The 23,528-nt window shown below is 37.9% G+C and overlaps 2 protein-coding genes across 2 annotated transcripts in view; one reads left to right on the top strand and one right to left on the bottom strand.

Annotated features, from left to right (window-relative positions):
* Positions 1–6,466: 6,466 nt before the first annotated feature.
* On the bottom strand, positions 6,467–10,489 carry RPA3 (replication protein A3). The gene is made up of 4 exons (XM_040472579.1): positions 10,222–10,489; positions 8,829–8,903; positions 7,585–7,693; positions 6,467–6,824 (listed from the first exon to the last, which is right to left on the bottom strand). Exons 1-4 carry the CDS (start codon positions 10,318–10,320, stop codon positions 6,742–6,744), a joined length of 366 nt encoding a protein of 121 aa, XP_040328513.1. The 5' UTR covers positions 10,321–10,489; the 3' UTR covers positions 6,467–6,741.
* A 106-nt stretch (positions 10,490–10,595) lies between these two features.
* The window catches only part of UMAD1 (UBAP1-MVB12-associated (UMA) domain containing 1), a 221,144-nt gene continuing 208,211 nt past the window's right edge, over positions 10,596–23,528 (top strand). The window contains exon 1 of the mRNA XM_040472576.1: positions 10,596–10,712. The gene's annotated coding sequence lies outside the window, so the exon portion shown is untranslated. The remainder of the gene's footprint in view (positions 10,713–23,528) is intronic.

Raw genomic sequence — 23,528 nt, 5'->3', positions numbered from 1 at the left:
TTTTTGTCTTCTTCTTCCTTTAAGTAAATGCTCAAAGAATCAACTGTAAATCAGGTTAAACGGGAAGCATTATTTTTGTTTAAGCTTTATAGTTTTTGAGTTCATATATACTGATATAATGTGTATACTTTGTATTGCTTAAAAATGTTATTAAATTTGTATACCAAATACATTTAGGTTATAAGATAGATGATAAAGGAAGAAAAGCAACATAGAACATATTTTATTCATTTTGGAATGTTATTTTTAAGTTTTCCTTAAGAAGGTCTAGAGCAGGATATTAGTGCCAGTTTTAGCAGATTAATGTTCCTGTGACAAATGACAGCAATCAATTGTCTGACTGTCTTATTCTATTTCCACTGGTAACTCAAGTTCACATTTGGGGAAGTCATATTGTATGAATTTATGATGGGGAAACAGGGAAAGGATAGAAACCTTTGCATCTGTCTTAAATTCTTTTTTTAGAAACAAGTGGGATAGAAATAAATATCATATCTCATCTTGAGTTGTTTTCATGACTTAATCATACTGCTGAGGGTGAAGGAAATTGCTCAGTGGGTCAATTCCTCCAGGTCACCAGCTTCCAAAAGAAAAAAGAAGTCTACAAATTCCCCTGATTTTGAGGCAATGGTTTCTAATTCCTAGTTCCTCCCTTGGTCCACAGTATGTTCATCTGGAAAACATTTAGTCATTTCTGAGGAGATTCCAAAAGGAGGGAGCCTCTGGTCCACTGTCTGCCTCTTATAAAAGGTCAAATACATGACTAAGGCATAACATTTCTGAGCCATATGAAAGAAATAACTGACTCAGTGGGACCCTGATCACTGAAAAAGAATAGTGTATCTCTTAAAAAGATGTATTCTCTCATCAAGCCCAATGCTTGCATAATACATAGTTTCTCAAAAGCTACACAAAATATTAAGATGTTTTAAGTGAAATGAGACACTGATTTTGATTTTCTTAGGGTTATGCTAAATTTATTTGACACAATTTGGCTTTATATGATCATTGTGTATTAAGTGGAGTTAATGAAAATCAATACTAAGGTCTAAATAATACTTAGTTCTTAAATAAATACCTAAGCTAAGAATATTAAATGTCTTAGCTTTTGAATCAGTAATTATTCAACAGAAGAATTTCTCTTTGTTGATTATCTTTCAAGATTTAGAGTGACAAGATACCAAGATCTTTAAATGAAACCATTCATTTAAGCCTATTCTTACTAAATAAACTTTACCTTACCATAACATTTTATGGTAAGAGATTCTTAGCCAAAATTATTTTCCTGGGTAATATTTCAAACTCCTGTGAAAAATGAATAGAATCTTTAAAATGGAGGCTAATTAAGTCACAGTGTCATCTATGGTATTGCCAAAACTATTACACTTACAGTTCATATATTTTCTTTTCAACTTATGGCACTCACTGTTGGAGAACTGTCTCAAAATTTTCTCAACTTTGCCTCTTTAATAATGCATTATATAAAGTCCACAGCTATGGTTGTCCTTTAACTCCCCATCTACAGAAATAATTATGTAGAAAAAGAATTTTTTTCATACGTGAAAGCCACTATTTTTTCAGTCCAAGTCTTTTTTTTAAAAAAAGATGAGGAAATGCAACAGAACATAGCACTTTGCTTCTGGCATTTTGTAATACACAAAGAAGAACCAATGGCATGCTAATGACAAATTTAATCCTTGCAGTGAAGATGAATGTATTACACTATAAATTGTTCATCGTCTACACCTCTGGTCTTAATTAGCCATCTCAAACCCTATGCTGTAGGTCAGATTGGGGTCATAAAGACCATAGGTGGCTTCCCTCAAACCAACATCGCAATTAAAAAGTAACTTAAAACATATGCTTTGTTATTACTCTGGATTTAGCATCATCTTTTTCAGATAACCTGTAGTATCAGATTATTAATCTTCTTTCAGCAGTAGATCAGAATCAAATGCCATGTGAATTATGTAAGGGAGGAAACTGAGTTGTAGTTTTACTAAATAGAACCTAAAGAATCATGGTGGATTTCTTTGAAACCTTAGACCAATTAAATATTAAATAGCTCTGAGTCAAGACACCGTTAGAGATTATGCTGTGCTGTTATAGATTGACATTTCAGAGGACAGGGACATTATTTATGTGTATCTCTAGCCCAGGACTTGACACAAAATGTTTATTGAGTAACAATATATATATTAAATGAATATCTTTTTTTTTTTTTTAATTTTTTTTTTCAACGTTTATTTATTTTTGGGACAGAGAGAGACAGAGCATGAACGGCAGAGGGGCAGAGAGAGAGGGAGACACAGAATCGGAAACAGGCTCCAGGCTCTGAGCCATCAGCCCAGAGCCTGACGCGGGGCTCGAACTCACGGACCGCGAGATCGTGACCTGGCTGAAGTCGGACGCTTAACCGACTGCGCCACCCAGGCGCCCCTTAAATGAATATCTTAAAAGACAATAATTCTATGAATTTAGTAATAATACTAGTTTATCACTCAAACCATTTCACTCACCCTATTAAGAGATGCTTTCTGAGTTGTTTTAATTTTGCCTTTTTCAGATGAGGAAAAAAAAGATCATTTGGAGAACATCTGTAAAATTACGACTGAAGACAATGGTTTTATAGTTCATCACACTTCACATTAGATTATGTGTGATATATTCCTTTTAGAATTTTACGGAAAAGTTTGTTCTAATGGATTTAAGGATATGAAAATTGTATGGCTTGTTGTTCCTTCCTTTTCCTAGGTTTCCTGGACAGCTGGAGCTAAATTTAATGCCTACTTGTATTTCCTATTGAGTGCTTTCATACTTGTTATGTCCTTTTTTGATATTTTTCCCTTTTTACTTTCATAGCCTAAGTCTTCTTAGAAATAAGTGTGATACATGTTAGTGATGTCAGTGTTTTATCTTCAGTCCTTATCTTCACTTGTTCATTGAGCTTTGAACATTCTTGACGACTCTTTGAAGCTCTGCTTCCTTGCCTTTCATGGTATTCTTTCAGTGAGTAAATATTGAGTGCTTACTAAGTGTCAGGCATTGTTGGGGCCCTTTTCTTGCCTCAGTCACTCTCCCACTGCTGTTCCGTAAGTGCACAGTCCCCCCCAGGTCGTATCACTCATTCTGTGGTTCTCTCAATTGGTGTACTGTTCTTTGATTTAGAAACGATACCTTACTTGGAACTCCTGGGGCAGATTAACTCAATTTTTGCATTTTAGGAAAAGTCATAGGATGCATCTGCCATATGTTATGTAACACCCCCTCACCCCGAAGGCAGCACCCTCTAACCAAACATATTAATATTTCTGCAGTGAAGCATATGAGTATTTACAGTAAGTGGGATAAAGACTACGAGGAACCTAATTTTCTTAATGGGTTTTATTGCCAAATGAGTTTTGTCCCAAATCTAGGGAAAAGATTTGGGGTTTCAAACCATGTTGGATTTTGAAATTTCAGGTAAGAGGTGGGAAGATCCCTTAAACTCAACTTTAAATATTTTAGACTGTCTCGCAAATCTCTGTCTGATCCTACATTTCCAAGTAATCTTCTGGACATCGTCACTAAAAGATCCTATCAATCTCTTAATTTGTGTTAAACTTTTTGCCTGCTTGCCAACCGACCTCATCTGTGCTTCTTACTCTGTTTAATTCCTAGCATAATCACTGAGTCCTGCGGAATCCATTATAATATATTCTGAACTTCTTGTCTCTTGTCCTTTGTCACCTCACCTATTATGATTTCAGTCTTCATTGGCTGTCTCCTTGGCCTTGTTGACTCTCAGACCAGGCTGGATGGACTAATTTATTCATACACTATGTTAGGCATTAAAAAATACCAGTAAAACAGTTTTGTTTTGTTTTGTTTTGTTTTGTTTTTTTCATCTATAAACACCTTTCCTTAGTGGGGAAGACTAGAGCACTGGTTCAATAAATGAGGGAACACTTGGCACAATGGATATTTTGCAACCATTATTTTTAAAAAGGTTGAGATAGCTCTGTATGTCAATTGCCAAGACGTATTATAGGAGAAATGCATGTTGCAGAACAGTATATTGAGGCCCTATATAGACAGTTACATAGTCAAAATTCTGGAAAGCTATCTATCAGTCCATAGCACTGTCTCTGGAGAGACACTAGGAACTTGACTTTCTGATTTTTGAAATGTTTAAATATGTGTGCAGTAGTCCCTTCTTTATCCATGGCTTCACTTTTCTATAGTTTCAGTTACCTGCGGTCCAGAAGCAGATGACCCTCCTTCTGATATATCCTCAGGTCAATAGTAGCTCAAGGCTATGTCACAGTGTCTATGTTATTCACTTCATTTCGTCTCACCACATAAGCGTTTTATCATCTCACATCATCACAAGAAGGGTGAGTACAGTATAGTAGGTATTTTGAGCGAGATGACATTCACATAACTTGTATTACAGTATATTCTAATTGTTCTAATTTATCATTAGCTATTATTAATCTCTTAATGTGCCTACTTTAGAAATTAAACTTTATCATAGGTATGTATGTATGTGTGTATAAGAAGGAACAGTAGAGTTAGGGATGATACTATCTGACACATCCACTGGAGGTCTTGGAAACATATTTCCCATGGATAAGATTGGGGAACTACTGTATGTGTACATGTATTTAATACATGTATTTACATTATATAAAATATATTAACACAATTAACCATCATATAAATTATATATGAAATATATTTTTATAATAGATAAGCATAATAAATTTATCTGAAAATTAAAAAGGTTATCAGCAAGTTAAGTGTGATAAGAGGTATAAAGAAAGAAATATAACATCAGTAACTAACTCTGCTTGTCTGTTAGGGAAGTGTAGAGAATGTTTTCCTTTCTAGACATTGCATTCAGAGTAGAGACCAAGTTCAGTGGCACCAGGTCTTAAAGGGTCTAGTGTGTTCCAGGAACAGCAGATCGGTGCTGGATGGACAGTAGTTTCAAGGGAGAGTAGGTTTCAGAACTCAGGTGAGACGTGGTCAGATTGTGAAGGGCAGCTGTTAATTGGAAATGTGGACCTCGGGTCGTCAGTGGAGAGCCTCTGGAGACTGTTCATCTTTTTTTAAATATACGGTTTATTGTGGAGTAATTTTAGATTTACAGAGAAGTTGTGAGAGAGAGTTCTTGTCTAACACCTCACCCAGAGTCCTTCCCCCTTAGTGCTACCTTACATTACCATTGTACCTATGTCAAAACTAAGGAACCAACTGTGGTATATATTATATTAACTAAACTCCAGACTTTATTCAGATTTCACTGGTTTTTCCTTTGATGTCTTTTTCTGTTCCAGGAACCAATCCAGGCTTAGTCTTCTCTGCTGAGTTTCTCTTTTCTTGTTTATCATGACCTTGACAGTTTTGAAGGCTACTGATCAGTTTATAGAATGTTCTTCAATTTGGGTCTGATATTTTCTGAGGAATAGACTGGTGTTAAGCGTTTTTGAAAAAAATACCAGAGTTGTGAAGTGCCTTTTTAATCACATTATAGAGGGCATGTGATTTCTGCCATGTCATTACTGGTGATGTCAACCTTGATCACTTCGTTAAGGTAACATTGGCCATATTTCTCCACTGTAAACTTCCCAGGAGGTTTTCCCTTTTCTAAACTTGTCTGGTTTGTGAACTTTATAGTATGATGATTATGACTGTGTTTAATGCAATTGGATTGGTTGGGAGACACAAAGAGCCAGGAAACTGGAAGGCCAGGTACACTTATGGCTGTTGCAATAGTTCAAGTGAGAAATGACAATTGTCTGAACTTACAGGGGCAGTGGCAGTGAAAAGGACTGGAGATATTCAAGTTCTGGGCAATGGAGTGGCTTACGGTAGTTTTAAAGATAACAGAGCAAATCAAAACCACAATAAGATACCACTTCACATCCATTAGGATGGCTATAATAAAAAAGTCAGATTATAGTAACTGTTGGTGAGGATGTGGGGAAATTAGAATTCTTAAACACTGCTGCTAGGAATGTAAAATGCTACAGCCGCTTTGCAGAAATTTGGCAGTTCCTCAGAAATTTAAGTATATGTACCATTTGATGTAGTAATTCCACTTATAGGTATATACCCAAAAGAAATAAAAAATATGTATACACAGAAACCTATCCATGAATGCTCATGATAACATTATTCATTATATTCAAATGGTAGAAACCACCCAAATTTCCAAATGATGAATGGATAAAAGGGGTATATCCATACAATAGTTTTGGTATATGTTTTATTTGGTTCTGGTTCTCTGGAGAACCCAGATATAGGTACTCACAAATATAAAAGATGTAGGATTCTGATTGCCTTTAATAAATGAAAATCATTACACAGTTGGCCCAGAGTTTTACTTGGCAGTTTGAAGCCTGACCTTATAGCTATGAAATTCCAAGTTTGTGAATGAATACATGACTAAAAGAGTTAGAATGAAATGATCAACAGCATGTACCATTTCAGCTTTTATTAATAAAACAGAAAACTAAACTCAAGGCAACTGCATTTGACCTGACCACACATAACCAGAGAAGTGAGTCTTTACGAGGACTTAAAGGAGAATTGTCAACATACAGATAGGTTACGTCAAAAGTGAGATATTGCAATATCTAAATACAGTTAGGTAAGTGAAATTAAAAAGAGAACAAATTAACTATTAAAAATCACAGAAATCTCATCCTCAGATATCAGGGCTTCTTTTAACAGTCGTCAGCGTGTTCATCAAGATCAATCATACTCCACAACTCCCAAAGGAAAAAACTGAGGGAATTCCTGGGTAATTTTCACAGCTTCATTGTAAAGTCCAAGATCTAAAACAAAATGGAAGAAAACAAAACAAAAACATTTTAGCAAACAATCTACAATGGAAAGATGTAACATCATTTATTATCTAAAAGATTTCTACTTATTTCTCTTTTCTTTCCCTTTTAGAGGTCTTATTTTCACAATCTGTCTTCTAAAACAGATGCAGATCGTCATATTTATTTACCTGTGGTTCTAAAAAATAAGACACAGGGTATAGGCGACTATTCACCTTGATATCCAATGTACAGGCACAGTTCTTGCCTGGTTGTGTTTAAGGCATTATGCATTATTTAATGCTTTCAATCCATATGTTAAAACAAAAAGCCTGATGACATTATTTTTGTTTGCCATGTTCTTTAAGTTTCTCTTCCCACAAATATTAATCTTTACTGAGTTTACTTAAGCATTGCTTAGTGGGGTTCCTGGGTGGCTCAGTCAGTTAAGCATCCAATTCTTGATTTTGGCTCAGGTCATAATCTCACGGTTCATGGGTTCAAGCCCTGAATTGGGCTCTACGCTGTCCTGCTTGGGATTCTCTCTCACCCTCTCTTTCTCTGCCCCTTCCTCACTCACTTGCATGTGCATAAACTTAAAAAAAAAAAAGTGTGCCAAAATGTTCTCCTATTTTCCTTTGGGATGAGAAAATTCTATAGAAATTCAAAGATGGCAGGATTGAGACTGAAGACCAAGACATCTCCAGTTAAGAATAAAATTGTTTTCCTCCTAATTACATGAAATTTCTAAATACTAGAATGCTTTATTTACCAAAAGGATGGTTATCTTCTTTAAACTGGACATAAGATGCACACAGAATGGTTGCTTTGGCTGTTACTCTTCCAACTACTTCCACAATTCCAGAGATTTCTTCATCAAGCTGACACAAAAGAACAAATTGTCAACTTGGGGTTTCAAGGTGATAACTTGGAAACAGTGCTACAGTTTACTCATCTTTCATTCTATGTAACATAATCATTTTCAAATTTACCAACATAAAAACTGAATTGTAATTTGTTAAAAATGTTTGAGTACTTAATGTCAGCATGTCATAATTCAATTACCTTTAGCAGTAGCTTCTGGTCCAAAGATCCAGTTAAATGTTCAAGTTGAAGACAAAATCACTTAAAGATACTGAGAATGTCCCGCTTTCTACAAGGAGTACTTGTTTAAAAGGATACATTGAAAGGAATTTTCTAGTTTCTATATCTTGTGCAGTGTGTCCTGTACATATTAACTAAACAGCACATGTATTTGTCTTCATAAAAAAACAAGAAAAACAGGGGTGCCTGGGTGGCACAGTGAGTAAAGCGACCACCTTCAGCTCAGGTCATGATATTGCGGTTCATGAGTTCTAGCCCCGCATCAGGCTCTGTGCTGACAGCTCAGAGCCTGGAGCCTGCTTTGGATTCTGTGTCTGAGAGGATTCTGTGTCTCCCTCTCTCTCTGCCCCTTCCCCACTCATGCCTTGTCTCTCTCTCTCTCTCTTTCTCTCTCTCCCCAAAATAAATAAACATTTAAACAAATTTTTTAAATGTAAGAACAGTAAGTGATAACTAAAAGTACATGTAAACAAAAATAGAAAATAGAATTTAAAAAATGTAAAACTCTTGAGAAAGGAAAAAATGACTTAAGAGATTTTTTTAATGTGATTTTATGGTCTTTGATAGGAATGGGAATTGTCACCCAGTTAAGGTGATACTTTAAAAATTAGAAAATCATGGAGCCCAAAGAATCATTGGTTAGAAACGTAAAGGTATCTATAATGTAAGAACAGGACAAAAGTTTAACTTTAGAGCAGGGAGGTTTTATAAACTCATCAAGCTATTTTGTTTCAGATAAACAATACTTTTTAGTACAAATATACCCTGTATTTTTATTTGCTAAATCTGGTAACCCTGCACTAACAACAAATTAAATAGGGTCCATGCTTTATACATCCACTGCAAGACTCAGAAACATCAGCAAGATGAAGAATTAACTATAAGATACATAGAATTAATACTAAAACATACAGGCTCCATCAACTCAATGGTTCCATTTTTTCCTTCTCCATCTGAAAGAATAAACATTTTTCCAGTGGGATGAATCTAAAAAAGAAACACGAAATTAAAAAAAACAACAACAACCACATAAACAAAACCATTAAAATCTCATTAAAAATGTTAAAAGTTTGATAAAAGATCAGCAGATTGACCCAAACACTCTTGGAACGGTTTATTTGGTTCAAATTATAATCTTGTGTTACTGTATCTGGTGAAAGGACACATAGTTAAATTTGAATTTCAGATAAACAATACTTTTTAGTACAAATATATCCTGTATTTTTATTTGCTAAATCTGGTAACCCTGCACTAACAACAAATTAAATAGGGTCCATACTGTCTAAAAGTGAGATCTACTAGCACCCATGATTTAAATAGTATGTATCCCACCGGAGGGTCTATTTTAAAAATTAAGCATGATGCCTGCGCCTGGCTGGCTCGGTCTGTAGAGAGTGGCCACTCTTGATCTCAGGGTTGTGAGTTCCAGACCTACCTTGGGTGTATAGATTACTTAAAATCTTAAACCAAAAAATTAAGCATGATTAAGTAAAGCGAGAACTGTTTGTTAGAAGTATTAGAACTACTGTTAGATGTAAAGAGTGAAGTCAGATCTGGTTTGAATGCCAGCTTTGCTACTTGCTGTGGCAGTGAGCGTTTTAACCATACATCACTCCTACCCAGTTTCCCTACCTGTGAAGTCGGAACACCACCTATTTCACGGAGAGGATGTGGGGGTGAAATGAACTACTAAGCCTTTCTAGTAGTTTTCTTTTTCTCAGCTTTCTCGGTTCACTGATTGGGAAGCTTTGGGTCTGCTTTTCATCAGTAGGATGAAAGCTCTGTATGTACTCTTAACACTGGAGTAAGAAAACATACTGATACAGGATCTGGAAGGGACATAGATGTGCTGTAAAACATTGGAAGAATGTTTTATGGCGACGTGACCTAAATGAGAAAACGAGGATTGAGAAGAGACAAAATTGCATGAGAAGGAAACTAGAAAAATAGAGAAGTCAAGACTAGCTAAATTAAGACGTCAGAAGGTAGATGTGTGAGTCAGGTCTATAATTTTCTTTATGTAAATACAAAAAGAACCAGAGTGGAGGGAGCCAGAATTAGAACGGAGCGCATACTAAAAGGTCGCGATCCCGCGCCATGAATGTGGCGCCAAAATGGGGCTGCAGTAGCTAAAAAGCGTGCCAACAGTCGCCTTGCGCAAAATGAAGCAATCGGGAGCGCAGTAATGTTCTAAGGCCTGTTTTCCTTCACCCTCCCTCACCACCCAGAGGCTGCCACCCGGGCGGTCACGGGGTCCTTCCTCTCGGCTACCAAGCGGGGAGCCGAGGGCGGCGAGCGCGCGCACCTTTTCCAGCCTCCCTACGAAGCAGACCGGCTGGTCGATGAACCGAGCCAGCATGCTGGCGTTGATGCGCGACCTGGGCAACTCCATGACGTCCACCATGACTGCGGTGCGAGACCTACGGCCGGCGGGAAACAGACGACAGAAATTGTGAGCCCCGCGGCGTCTATGGGACACCGGCACCAATCAGCGGAGACCAACACTCTCACTCCACCAATCAAACGTGCAGAAATCTCGATCAAACTCGAGCTGTACAGTAGAGGGACCCAGCACGGAAGGCTGCTTCCGGAAATGGGGATCGGCTGCTTAGTGACGCGCAGCGTCCCGGAAGTTGCCCGGGTCCTCCGCAGAGTGGGCAGTGGAGGCGGGGCTTGGGTGGGGAGGGGCTTGAGGCTCCCTCCCGCGCTCTCGGGCCTCCCTCCCGGATTTGACCCCGGAAGCAGGGTGTTGGGCTCCGGTGCGGTAGCGACGGGGGACTGCGGCGCTAGCCTCAGGTACCTCTTCTCGCGGGAGGCGCCGCAACCTTAGTGTTTCTCTTTCTCCCCTATCGACGGATGCAGATGAGAGAGGCGGGACTCGGTGCTTGCCCCGCCGCGGCGTTCCTGGTGCTGCGCATCGACCGTTCGCGTTTCCCCGCCTCCCCTCTTCCCGGTTCTGCGTGGGAAGCGCGGGATTTTTTGCTGAAATGGAGGGATCCCGTGCCCTCCTGGAGACGGGAAGTGGGGTCAACAGTGATCTTACATTGCTTTTGTCAGGCCTTTGCTGCTAGGTGCAGAGGGTCGGTGATTTAACCGCTTAAGCTGCGTCACTTACCGTTCGGTTTCCCACCTGTTAGAAGAAGGGCTAACCTAATACTCGACTCTTTCTAGCCCTTGCAACCTGGCCACACTAAGGAAGTGCAAGTTTTCTCGCCTCTTGCGTGTTAGCAACAAATTGATGCTTTTCAGAATGGGTGGGGGTAAGGATCACTGAGCTAGGAGAGGAGACGAATTTAAATATGTTAGATCCTGAGCAGGTGCGCTTCTCCCTGAGACATAGTTTACTTATCACGAAGTGAAAGGGTTAGATAATATGAATGTTTTGCAAGATCCCAGCTAAGTTTTGTCCATGTGATTCACGGACTCAACTCCCCGGCAATCTTCCCCCCACATTGCCCTCTACGCACCAGGACGTTGGAGGCTTCGAAGATAAAATGTTTGTTTCAATGAGATTCGGGGATGGGGGGTTTCTTAAAACCTTAGCTGGTTCATGTGAATGTTGATTTCAGAGCTTTATCTCCTGGGATTGGTACTGCCTTGCCAGGGATATTCTAGAATGAGCGCTCATAAAAATACCTGCCAACGCTACTGCGGAAATGGGGGGGGGGGACAACAACTTTTTTTTATTGGAGTATTATCACTTTTTGGAAACTGAGTCCATGAATTTGCTTAAAGATCCTGAGTTGTCACCATTCAAATTCAGGCACTAGACGGAGGCTCCTAATTTAGTCTCGTAGTTGCCTTAAGCAAAGAAGATTCTTTTTGAGATTTCATGTGGCAGTTTAAGACAGATGTGCCATAATTAAATGATACCCTCCCTCAGTGTTTATTTAGCTGAATATATTTGTCTTTTAATTTAGCTGTCACGAAAACAAATTTAAAGGATTTCTTTAGCCAGATGCAGGGTGCATGTGAGTTAGTGTATACAAGAATGGTGGTTGTACTGGCTCAAGTCCATAAAGTTTATATTTTTGTGCATAAACCTTGACTTATTTTGCACACTGTTGTTTTGGGAAACAAGTTGATGTGCGTTATAAAGGGTAAGGTAGGCATGAATATCTTTAATAGCAGTTTTTTAAAAAAGCAGCCCTTAATGTACCAGATGCTAATATCATTGTTTTATTATAATTAAAAGACCACTTTCACATACCAATGGCCTTTAAAAAAACAACAACAACAGAAAGATGAACAAGAAAATAATTTAAAACATATTTTTGGATATTTTTGGAGTCATTTAAATGTATTGTGTAATACATAATGCACAGAGAAGAGTATATATGGCTGTTATGCATAGTTTCCAGAGAAATTAAATGAACTCATTCAGCGGAAGAAATGGAATTTAGCCAATTAGTAATTTGTGCTTCCTCAGTTATATTCCCCTCTAGAGGAGCCACAAATAAACACTATCTTGAAATTTGTGTTCAGCACTCTAAGCTTTTCTATATAGTTTATCACACATGTTGGCATTCTTACATGGTATGTTTGATTTTGCTGGTTTTGACCTTTCTATAAATGGAATCATAGGATATATATCCTTTGACTTGTTTATTTTGGTTGTTTTTGAGATTAATCCATGTTGACATATGTAGGTGAGTTCATTCTTTTCATTCAGCTGTTTTGCTGTGTTACTGACATTTTGATTGCATATGGGGCTGCTATGCATGCATATTTTTGTACCTATTAGTTGGTATACTTGTGCAGAGGTATATCAGTAGAACTTAGGGTGTGTGTCTCCAACTTTACTAGTAAAACCAAATACAGTTGACCCTTGAACAACACAGGTTTGAATTGCATAGGTCCACTTGTTTCCAATTTTTTTTTTATAAATATAGTACAGTACTGTAAATGTGATTTATTCAAGATTTTCTTAATAATACTTTCTTTTTTAGAGGAGCCTGAGTGGCTCAGTCGGTTAAGCATCCAACTTTGACTCAGGTCATTATCTCACGGTTGGTGAGTTCCAGCCCCTCATCAGTCTCTGTGCTGACAGCTCAGAGCCTGGAACCTGCTTTGAATTCTGTGTCTCCCTCTCTCTCTGCCCCTGCCTAGCTTAAGCTCTGTCTCTCTCTCTCAAAAATAAATAAACACTAAAAATTAAAAAAAAAAAAAAACTTTCTTTTTTGGGGGATGCCTGGCTGGCTTAGTTGGGTAAGCATCCAACTTCAGCTCAGGTCATGATCTCATGGTGAGTTTGTGAGATCCAGCCCTTCATGGGGCTCTATGCTCACAGCTTGGAGCCTGGAGCCAGCCTCGGATTCTGTGTCTCCCTCTTCTCTCTGCCTGTCTCCTGCTTGCACTCTCTCTCTCTCTCAAAAATAAACATTAAAAAAGTTTTTTTAATTAATATTTTCTTTTTTGTAGTATATTGGAAGAATACTGTATATAATACATATAACATATAAAATATGTTTTAATCAGTTGTTTATGGCTTCTGGTAAGGCTTCCTGTCAATAGTAGACTATTAGTAGTTAAGTTTTGGAGGGAGTCAAAAATTATATTCATTTTTCCACCACTGTAGGGGTGGGTAGGGTGTGCACCCCATCCCCACATTGTTCAAAGGTCAACTATACTGAACTCCAACTAGTCATACCAACTTATTGTTTTATCAGAAGTATAGGAGAATTTCAGTTGATGCACATTTTTGGCAACTCTGAAAGTTTTTTACTCCTAATCTGATGGAGATAAAATAGTTTCTTGTGGTCATAATTTGCTCTCCCTGATTACTAATAAGATTGAACAGCTTTTCAAATATTTTTTGGACATTTGTGTGTGTCAGTGTTTTGTTCTTTTATGCTGATTTTTAATTTTTTTTAGTGCTTATTTTTGAGACAGAGAAAGAGTGCGTACGCGTGCACACATGAGCAGGGGAGAGGCTGAGAGAGAGAGGAAGACACAGAACCCCAAGCAGGCTCCAGGCTCTGAGCTGTCAGTGCAGAGCCCAGTGAAGGGTTTGAGTTGAGCCTTGAGATCAGGACCTGAGCCCAAGTCGGATGCTTAATGGACTGAACCACCCAGGTGCCCCCATTCTTACTAATTTTGGGGAGCTTTCTGTATTAGTGTGGATAGCAATACTGCGTTTCCAAGTTTTTGACTTATCAATTTTTTTCTTTCTTTCCTTTTTTTCCCCCTTTCTTTTATTGGAAGGAACTCTTTTAATATATTTAAAATGTTTCCCCCTTTTGTTTAAATTAGTTGAAAAAGTCAATTAAAAATTCTCATTTAAGAATCTTTTCTTAAAACAAGCTCTTAAAGATATTATATATTTAAAAACATAGTTTGTCTTTCATATTTAAAAATAATCCATCATTTAGAATTGAGTTATGTATGTTGTCAGATAGGTATCCAATTTCTTTTGTTTTTGTATTTTTTTTCAGTAGGCTCCATGCCCAGTGTGGAGACCAATCCAGGGCTTGAACTCACTACCCTGAGATCAAGAGTGGGATGCTTTGGGGAGCCTGGGTGGCTTAGTAGGTTAAGCATCCCACTCTTGTTTTCAGCACAGATCATGATCTCACAGGTTCATGAGTTTGAGCCCTATGTTGGGCCGTGTACTGGCAGTGCAGAGCCTGCTTGGGATTCTCTCTGCCTCTCCCCTGCTCATTTGTGTGCTCTCTCTCTCTTTCTCTCTAAATAGATTAAAAAAAGGGGAGGGGGGATGTTTAACCGACTGAGCTACCCATTGGTTGAGTTTTTTGTTTTCATTTCAGTCCCAGCATCATTTATTGACTACATCACCATCAACAACAAACCTTCAGCATCACCTAGGTTTTCCTATATGTGTGGGTCTGTTCCTGAGCTTTGGTTCTGTTCTGTTGGTCTGTTTCTCCCTGTACCAGCGGTACCAGGCTCCTCAATACTCTGGCCCTGTATTAATTTTTGATGTCTGGGGGGCAAGTTTTTCTATCTTGTGTTATTCAGGAATGTCTTCATAATTCTCGCCTCTTTGCGGCTGTCTACGAATTTAGCTTGTTGAGTTCCATGAAAGATCATATTGAGATTTGATCACGATTGCATTGACTCTTTGGATTGATTTCAGGAGAAGTAACATATAAGGACAACTTTTACTTTTTTTGACCTACTTTGGTCTTATTAACATCTTTCCAAAAAGTTTCATCATTTTCTATAGAAAAGTTTTGATTTTTAGATTAGATTTATTTCTAGCTACCTTGTTTTGGTTGCTATCATGAATGGTATATATATTTTTACTTTTAATTGTAATTTCTTTTGAGAGCTAGAATCCCAAGCCTGTAGCTGGAGGTTCAGTTTTCCTATCTTTTGTTCATTTACATTGATTGTGGTTATTGATATTTTTGGATTCATTTTTATAGTCATTTTGTGCATCCTGTGTTCTGCTTTTTTGTTGTTTATTTTTTTCCCCCTCTTGCCTTCTTTTGAATTGACCTTTCAAGTTTTTTTCCTTAATTTCATTTTATTCATTTGTATTACTTAGTAGTTTGTTTGTTTTATTTTAATTAGGCTCTATGCCCAGTACAGAGCCCCACATGGCTCTGATGAACCATGATGAACTCATGATGCTGAGATCAAGATCTGAGCTGATATCAAGAGTCAGATGCTTAACTGAGCCACCCAGACACCCCTCCTGTCTATTAGTTTAAATGTTATGTATCGTTTTTACAATTTTTGTGGTCACCCTTTAACATGCATATTGAACTTAAAGTCTAAAGTTACTGTACTCTGTGTCACCACAAGAACCTGTATCTCTATTTACCTTTCTCCCTATTTTTATGCTGCTGTCTAGAGTTTTAGTTCTTTTTTTTTTTTAATTTTTTAACGTTTATTTATTGTTGAGAGACAGAGAGAGAATGAGCATGGGAAGGGCAGAGAGAGGAGGAGACACAGAATCCGAAGCAGGCTCCAGGCTCTGAGCTGTCAGCACAGAGCCCAATGCGGGGCTCGAACTCACAAACCACGAGATCATGACCTGAGCCAAAGTTGGACACTTAACTAACTGAGCCACCCAGGCGCCCCTAGTTCTATCTTGATTTCTTGTAACCCCACAAATTTAGCATTATTATTGCTTTATGCAGTTGGTACCGACTTAGAATTATTTACTTATTTATCATATTTACATCTCATATTTACATGTCAACCTTTTCTTTGGTATCATTTCCCCTCTTTTTGAGGTTCTTTTAGTGAGAATCTTTGATAATAAACTCCATGGGTATATATTTTTCTGAATATGTTTATTTTATCCTTGTTCTCAAAGGATGGGTTTACCCCTCTTTCTGTGGTGTAGAATTCTAAATGGACAGTTACTGTCTTTCAAAACTACCTTGATACTACTTTGCTCTTATAATACTTACTTTTCTTTGAAACTGTGATTATGTTGTAAGTTTTCATGTCTCTTTCTGCTTGATCCTCAGTTTGTCTTTGGTGTTCTGCAGTTTTACTGTATAATATATCCTGATGTGGATTTCTCTCATTTAGTTTGCTGGAAGATACATTGTGCTTCGTGAATCTGATAATTCTTGTTTTATTAGCATCGGGACATTTTCAACCATCATCCCTTTGAATAGTGCCTCTCTCTTATTATCTAACTCCTTCTAGAACTCTGATTAGAAATAAGATGTTCTCGTGTGCTCTTGACCTCTGTTTTATAATTCATCGGTTTTGATTCTTTGAATTCTGGATAATTTCTTTCATATCTTTCAGTTTACTAATTCTTTATGAAGTTGTGACTTATTTGCTGTATCTCATTTCAATACTATTTTTTATTTGCTTGTTTCTGGAAACCTTGTTTGTTTTTTTTTGTTTTTTGTTTTTTTGTTTTTTTGTTTTTTTATCAACTCCTAGATCTTAGGAGTTGATATTCTCTTGTCATAGTTTCTGGTCTCCTTTATTTCTTCAAATATTACAGAATATAAAGTATATCTATTTATAACCTAGTTTTGACACCCACAGTCCTAATGGGTCTCATTCTGTAGAGTTTTTTGATTCTGTTGACTTACCCTTGCTGTGGCTTGTTTGTTCATTTGTATAGTCATTTTTGATCATGAATTCATATTTCTTGGAAGTTTTGGGTGATTTCTTTGAGATTTAGTCTGAGAGTGTGTTTCTTCAGAGAAGATTCGTGTTTCCTACCTCCCAAGGTGTTTGAGCCCCAGACTTTGTCCTTGTCCCTATGGGGCACAGATCACTAAAACCCAGACTTTTAGCTATTAGAACTCAGCAGTGGCCATAGGGAAAACATTAGCTTCAGTACTTGCATATACTCCTGCGGATTTGTAGACCCATGTCCTTTCTGGTTTCTAATGGGGTTTCTTTATTCTTTTGTTAGCTTGGGCGTACATAAAACCTATTTATATTTAAGACATTACCATAAATACTCTTCATCCTTTCACACGATCAGTCAGTCAAAAACAAATTTAAGCTGTTTTACAATGGTCATTCAGTGGCTAGGATTTCAGAAGATATAAAAGTGGCAGAGAGTATAGTAATGAATTCTGGCTCCATTGTCCTTCTTGGTCAGACCCCTGTGATTGTGCACTGATGGGAATTTGAGTCAGACTTTGACATATGGTTGACAGAGCTGTTGCCAGGTTTTGTCTTCTTTATGTGCATTTTGATGAAAACTTGGGAAGGAGGTAAAACAGCCAGCCTTTTACCTCCTTGGGAGTCTGAAGCAAGTCTTCAGACAGATAGCAATACCTCTTGACTAGACTGTTAGCGACTTGTTAGCTACTTGCTGTGCTAGTGCTGTTTTTACCCAGGTCTCAGCACCATGCTTCGTACCCACCTGCACAGAGGAGGTGGTAGAGAAGCAGGCCAGAAGGCAGCAAATAGACTGGGGACTCCCTTGAATTTGGAGAAAGGGCCTTGTCTGGTTTTGTTTCTCTAGGGCATAACACTGTGCCTGGCTGGTATTTGGCCTTGAAAACATGTTGGTTGAATGAATTAAAAAGTGAACAAGTGAACAAATGACTAGATTTTAGCAGTTTATTTAGTTAGTTTTTTAAGTGGGCTTCATGCCCATCACAGGGCTTGAACTCATGAACCTGAGATCAAGAGTCTCATGCTCTACCGACTGAGCCAGGCAAGTAACCCCATAGCAGTGTGCTTTTATTTGGAGAGCAGGTAGAGACTTTTGATGATACATTTAGGTTGTTTTGAAAGTCAAATGACCCCTTCTACTATGTGAGGGGACAGGGGGAGGACAGCTGTGTATGGACCAGGCAGCAAGTTCTCACCAGACAGTGAATCTGCTGACATCTTGATCTTGAACTTCCAAGCCTCCAGAATTATAAAATATAAATCTGTTGTTTATGAGTTAAAAAAAAAAAAAAAGAAAAGAAAAAAAGTCAAATAATGGAGACTTTTATAAGCAATTTTGGGAGTGAGTCCTTTTGGAAGCTGAATGTGATGGTTCCTGTTATGTGTTAAATGTATTTAAGTGAGCAGCTAGAGCAATTTGAAGACTTGCACTGAATGTTTTATTATTCTTATTTCTATTCATTCTAGGTTTCTCTGTGCTGTAGAGAGTTGTAAAGAGGTGTGACCGTACATCATTCTCCCTGAGGACTGCATTCTCCCATAGAACATTGTTTAAATATGCCCCAAGATTTTGTTTTATGTGAACAGATGCTTTTTGATAGAGTTGTCTGGAGTCTTTTTCAGGATTTTTTTTATTTCAGAGTAGCAACATTGAATGCAGTGGGTAGAAATTAGTATTGTATTCGTTGGAATCTGTGTTATTTAAAGCAAAACTTAAATGGTTTGGGGATGCCTGGCTAGTTCAGTTGGTAGAGCATGTGACTCTTAATCTTGATGCTATGAGTTTGAACCCACGTCAGGGGTAGAGTTTATTTAAAACAATTTTATTTTACTTAATAAAAAAAAACTTAAATGGCTTTTTGGTGGCATTTAGGTAGAATTATGTTTGTAGCTTTTCTAAAACATAAAAACATATCATTGTGTCATTACTTTACAGTTAGGGTGACATTAAAATTTGACTCTAAATTACCTTCTTGGTGAATGAATGAGACCCAAATGATATAAATCATAAGCAAAATTTGGTTGCAAGCTCTTAAAAGGCAATAGCTTTATCTTCTAAATTTCTATATCTCTTCACACTATTTAGCATCTTTATTGTTTTTTATTTTGTTTTATTTTTTATCTTTTTTTTAACTTACATCCAAATTAGCATATAGTGCAACAATGATTTCGGGAGTAGATTCCTTAGTGCCCTTACCCATTTAGCCCATCCCCCCTCCCAGGACCCTTCCTGTAACTCTCAGTTTGTTCTCCATATTTATGAGTCTCTTCTGTTTTGTCCCCCTCCCTGTTTTTATATTATTTTTGTTTCCCTTCCCTTATGTTCATCTGTTTTGTCTCTTAAAGTCCTTATATGAGTGAATTCATATGATCTTTGTCTTTCTCTGACTAATTTCACTTAGCATAATACCCTTGAGTTCCTTCCACGTATTTGTAAATGGCAAGATTTCATTCTTTTTAATTGCCGAGTAATACTACATTGTATGTATATACCACATTCATTCATCCATCGATGGACATTTGGGCTCTTTCCATACTTTGGCTATTGTTGATAGTGCTGCTATAAACATGGGGGTGCATGTGTCCCTTCGAAGCAGCACACCTGTATCCCTTGGATAAATGCCTAGTAGTGCAATTGCTGGGTCCCAGGGTAGTTCTATTTTTGGATTTTTGAGGAACCTCCTTACTGTTTTCCAGAGTGGCTGCACCAGCTTGCATTCCCATAGTATCTTTCTTTAGAAAAAAAAAAAAAAAATCTATGGTTTTCACATGTACTGCATTAAAAAGGGTTTTTTTTTTTTTTTTAAGAAGGTAAAACCTCTTGAAATTAAGATATCTGCTGACTGGAGTGCATCACATATTAGGTGATCGCACCCATCCCTAGAGGAACAATTTACAGGTTACAACGAGGAATTATCCTAATGCTTAGAGTGAAGAGATGGAGAAACCCTGGTTTAATGTAATGGGAGATTTTATCTTCCTAAATTAGTAGAATCAGGGGAGACATTACTATGCTGTTCTGTTTTTTTATTTTGTTTTATAAATAAGGGGCAGTAAACAGTCAATTCTTACCACTATCAGGATACCAGTCTTGATCCCGAAAATAAAAGGACAGCTAATTAAAAGGAAAACAAACCAACGAAAATCCCCGAATCCAACAACAACAACAACAACAAAACTACACAAAGCTTCCCTGACGATTCTAACAGAGACTTTGGGGGTCATATTTATTTACAAAGTAATGGAGGAGAGTAAAATTGCATCAGGTCCATTTTACCCTTGGTGAAACCATCTGTATGCAATGATGGAAAAAGGATCTGAGAAGAAAGGTTCTATCCTAAAATTTTCTTGGGCCAACTGTGACTTTCCAAGATGACTTTATCATACGCTTGAAAAACAGTTCTGCTAGAGAAAATTCCAGAAAATTAGTAATTCCGGATTATGTAATGCTTCCATGATAGCGGGATCTTATTATTATGGCAACAGCTCTGAGCAGTATGTGTCTTCCATACTCATGAAAAGCTGGCAGTTGAGATTATCAGCTGCAGCCTCTGTGGCAAATAAAGCCAGCCGTTAAAAGTCATCAAGTTGTGGTGATCAACTGGAAACACCCCCCGACCCAGATCCAGGAAAAAAACTACAAAATGAAGAAAAAAAGTTCCAGCCTGGGCCCTGTTGGAATCTGCACTGTGAAGTCCTCTGGAGCTCCTTTCCACTCTTCCAGAATCCTGCCTTGCCCGATGTTATATAATTATCAATTCGTAGCTTGAGATCTTCCAACTTTATAAGTATTTTAGGTATTCTGTTTTGGTTAAAAATCATACCTGTTTAATTTATCAATTTGCTAAAAGCAACGATAGGATCATGTTAGGGAAGTGAGTTTTATTAAATCCTATATCTTCAATTTTTAACAGCTATTAGATAACGCACATGATGTCACTTTCCAGTTAGGTAACAAGTGAAAAGGTTCAAAGTGTTATATTAGAGGGCAGGCAGTCTTCACAGTGAGGTCACCACCACCACTCTGTATTCATCTGGGTACGTCGTAAAAGCTGCGCTGGTGCGTGCTGAGGGCATCTGTGAGCTACTCCAGACCAGCAGAAATGGAATGAAAATACTACTACAAGAAGAAAAAAAGAACAATGTAAAATTTCTTACTGTTAGAAAAGAGCTTGTTCACCTATTTTTTAAATGGTTGATGGTGGATATTAAAATGCTCTGGTTTTTTAGATTTCATTGGATGTTTATTTTTTAAAAGTGTTTATTCATTTTGCGCACTCAAGAGAACACTCAGGGGAGGGGCATAGAGAGAGACAGAGAGAGAATCCCAAGCAGGCTCTGCGCTGACAGGGCTCTATCCCATGAACTGTGAGATCATGACCTGAGCAGAAATCAAGAGTCAGATGCTCAACTGACTGAGCCACCCAGGTGCCCCCTCCATTGGATAAATTATTTATTTATTTATTATTTTTATTTTTAGTATTTTTTAACATTTATTTATTTTTGAGAGAGAGAGAGAGAGACAGAGTGCGATCAGGAGAGGGGCAGAGAGAGAGAGAGGGAGACACAGAATCTGAAGCAGGTTCCGGGCTCTGAGCTGTCAGCACAGAACCTGATGCAGGGCTCAAACTCACGAACCATGAGATCATGACCTGAGCCGAAGTCAGATGCTTAACCGACTGAGCCACACAGGAGCCCCTCCATTGGATAAGTTTAAAAGAATGTTACAACATTTTTTTTCAACATGTGGATATTTATAATGTGCTAGAAACTACATCCTTTATAATTTTCAATGGAAAATTTTAGATATTACCTTAAAAAATGCAGGGATGCATAATTTTTCACAATTCTTTTAGGGGGTATGTGAGCACTAACGTATGATTAGTGGCTTTGAGACTCTTTCGCCTGTAACCTGAACTAAGAAATACATTTCATATCATGACCTGGCACATGCACCCAAAGGCAAAAGTTCGTAAAACATTTTTTACCATATGTGATGCTCTCTTGATAATCTTTTTTGCTTCCTTTTCTTCTTTTTATTTTAGAGAAAAAGAGAGAGCATGCAGGGGAGAGGGGCAGAGAAAGAGAGATGCAGGGGCACACTCCACAGTCAGCACAAAACCTGACATGGGGCTCGATCCCACGATGCTGAGATCATGACCTGAGCTGAAATCAAGAGTCACATGCTCAGCCGACTGTGTCACCCAGGCACCTTTTTTTCTATTTCATTCTATTTAAAAATGTGGTCATGACCCACTAAATTGAGTTTATTTCCACTAAAAGGTCGGGACCTGCAGTTTGAAACACAGCTATAGATCCAAGATTCAGTTCTTTGTTTTTTTCCTTTTCTGGGTGCTTTTTTTCTTTTTGGGGGGTGGAGCAGTTAAAAAATCTGAGAGTTGGAAATAAAATTTATGTTAATGCTTCAGTTTAATTAATTGGCTTTCACACTTCAGGGGAACTCGTCTGTGACATCAGTTTCTTTCCTTGCTCCCCTCTTGCTTATCCTCCCAGATGTCTGCACCTTTCCCCTATTATATCAATGTCACAAACCTTCAATAATAAAACACCAATGTGGGATGGCAAAACAGAGGCGAATCTTTGGGTAATCCTAATTGGTAGTCCAGAGTTAGTGGATAAATTTAAAAAGAGCTTAGAGTCCTCTCTCTTATACAGATACAAAATCTGCCAGAGACTTTACTGAGTCCATTAAGCAGGGAACTAGTAAGATATAACTACTTCAAAAGAGAACTCAAAGTATCACCGCACATTTATAGTCAAAGGGGAAATGTTGAATTTATAAATGGTGTAAAACTGGTCACTCCCACAAAGCCGTAATTGATGCCTTCTACCGGATACATTTCTGTGGACAGGAATTATTTGCATGACTATCCATTTTCTACAGGTTACCTCCTACAGAGTTGTAATATAACCTAGTCAAAGATAAACTAAGGTTACAATAACCCAGATGGATAAGCTAGCCAGAATATTCACTGAATTCCAAATCCTTTCACAGTTTTTCTTTATACTGATCAGATGCAAGCTATTAAGCCCATTCCTGGCCTAGGTTTAAAATTTTGCACCTGAAGGCCACATCCAGTTTGTGGAAGATTTATTCAGTCTCTGGAGTATTTTTACATATTTTGAGTTTCTTGCTATCAGCTAAAGAGTAGATTTTTTTCCAAAATAATCTGATTTCTGCTTTCTCTTGAAATATCAGACTCGGTGATACTGGGCCCACATTCCTACATGGAACTGTGATTAGAAATGCCAAAGGTGCCGTCTGTTGTGGTTTTCTTTTTAATTTTTTTATTTATTTTTGAATGAAAGAGAGAGCCTGAGTGGGGGAAGGGCAGAGAGAAAGGGAGACACAGAAGCCCAAACGGGCTCCAGGCTCTTGAGCTATCCGCACAAAGCCACACGCGGAGCTCAAACCCACGAACCGCGAGATCATGACCCAGAGCCAAAGTGGATGCTCAACCAACTGAGCCACCCAGGCGCCCCATGTGTTTTCTTTTGTTTTGTTTTTTAATAGAAAAT

This window comes from Herpailurus yagouaroundi, unplaced genomic scaffold (assembly GCF_014898765.1).
Source record: "Herpailurus yagouaroundi ecotype Mexico unplaced genomic scaffold, PumYag 100, whole genome shotgun sequence".
Classification (NCBI taxonomy): Eukaryota; Metazoa; Chordata; class Mammalia; order Carnivora; family Felidae; genus Herpailurus; species Herpailurus yagouaroundi.
This window is presented reverse-complemented; position numbering and strand designations above follow the sequence as displayed.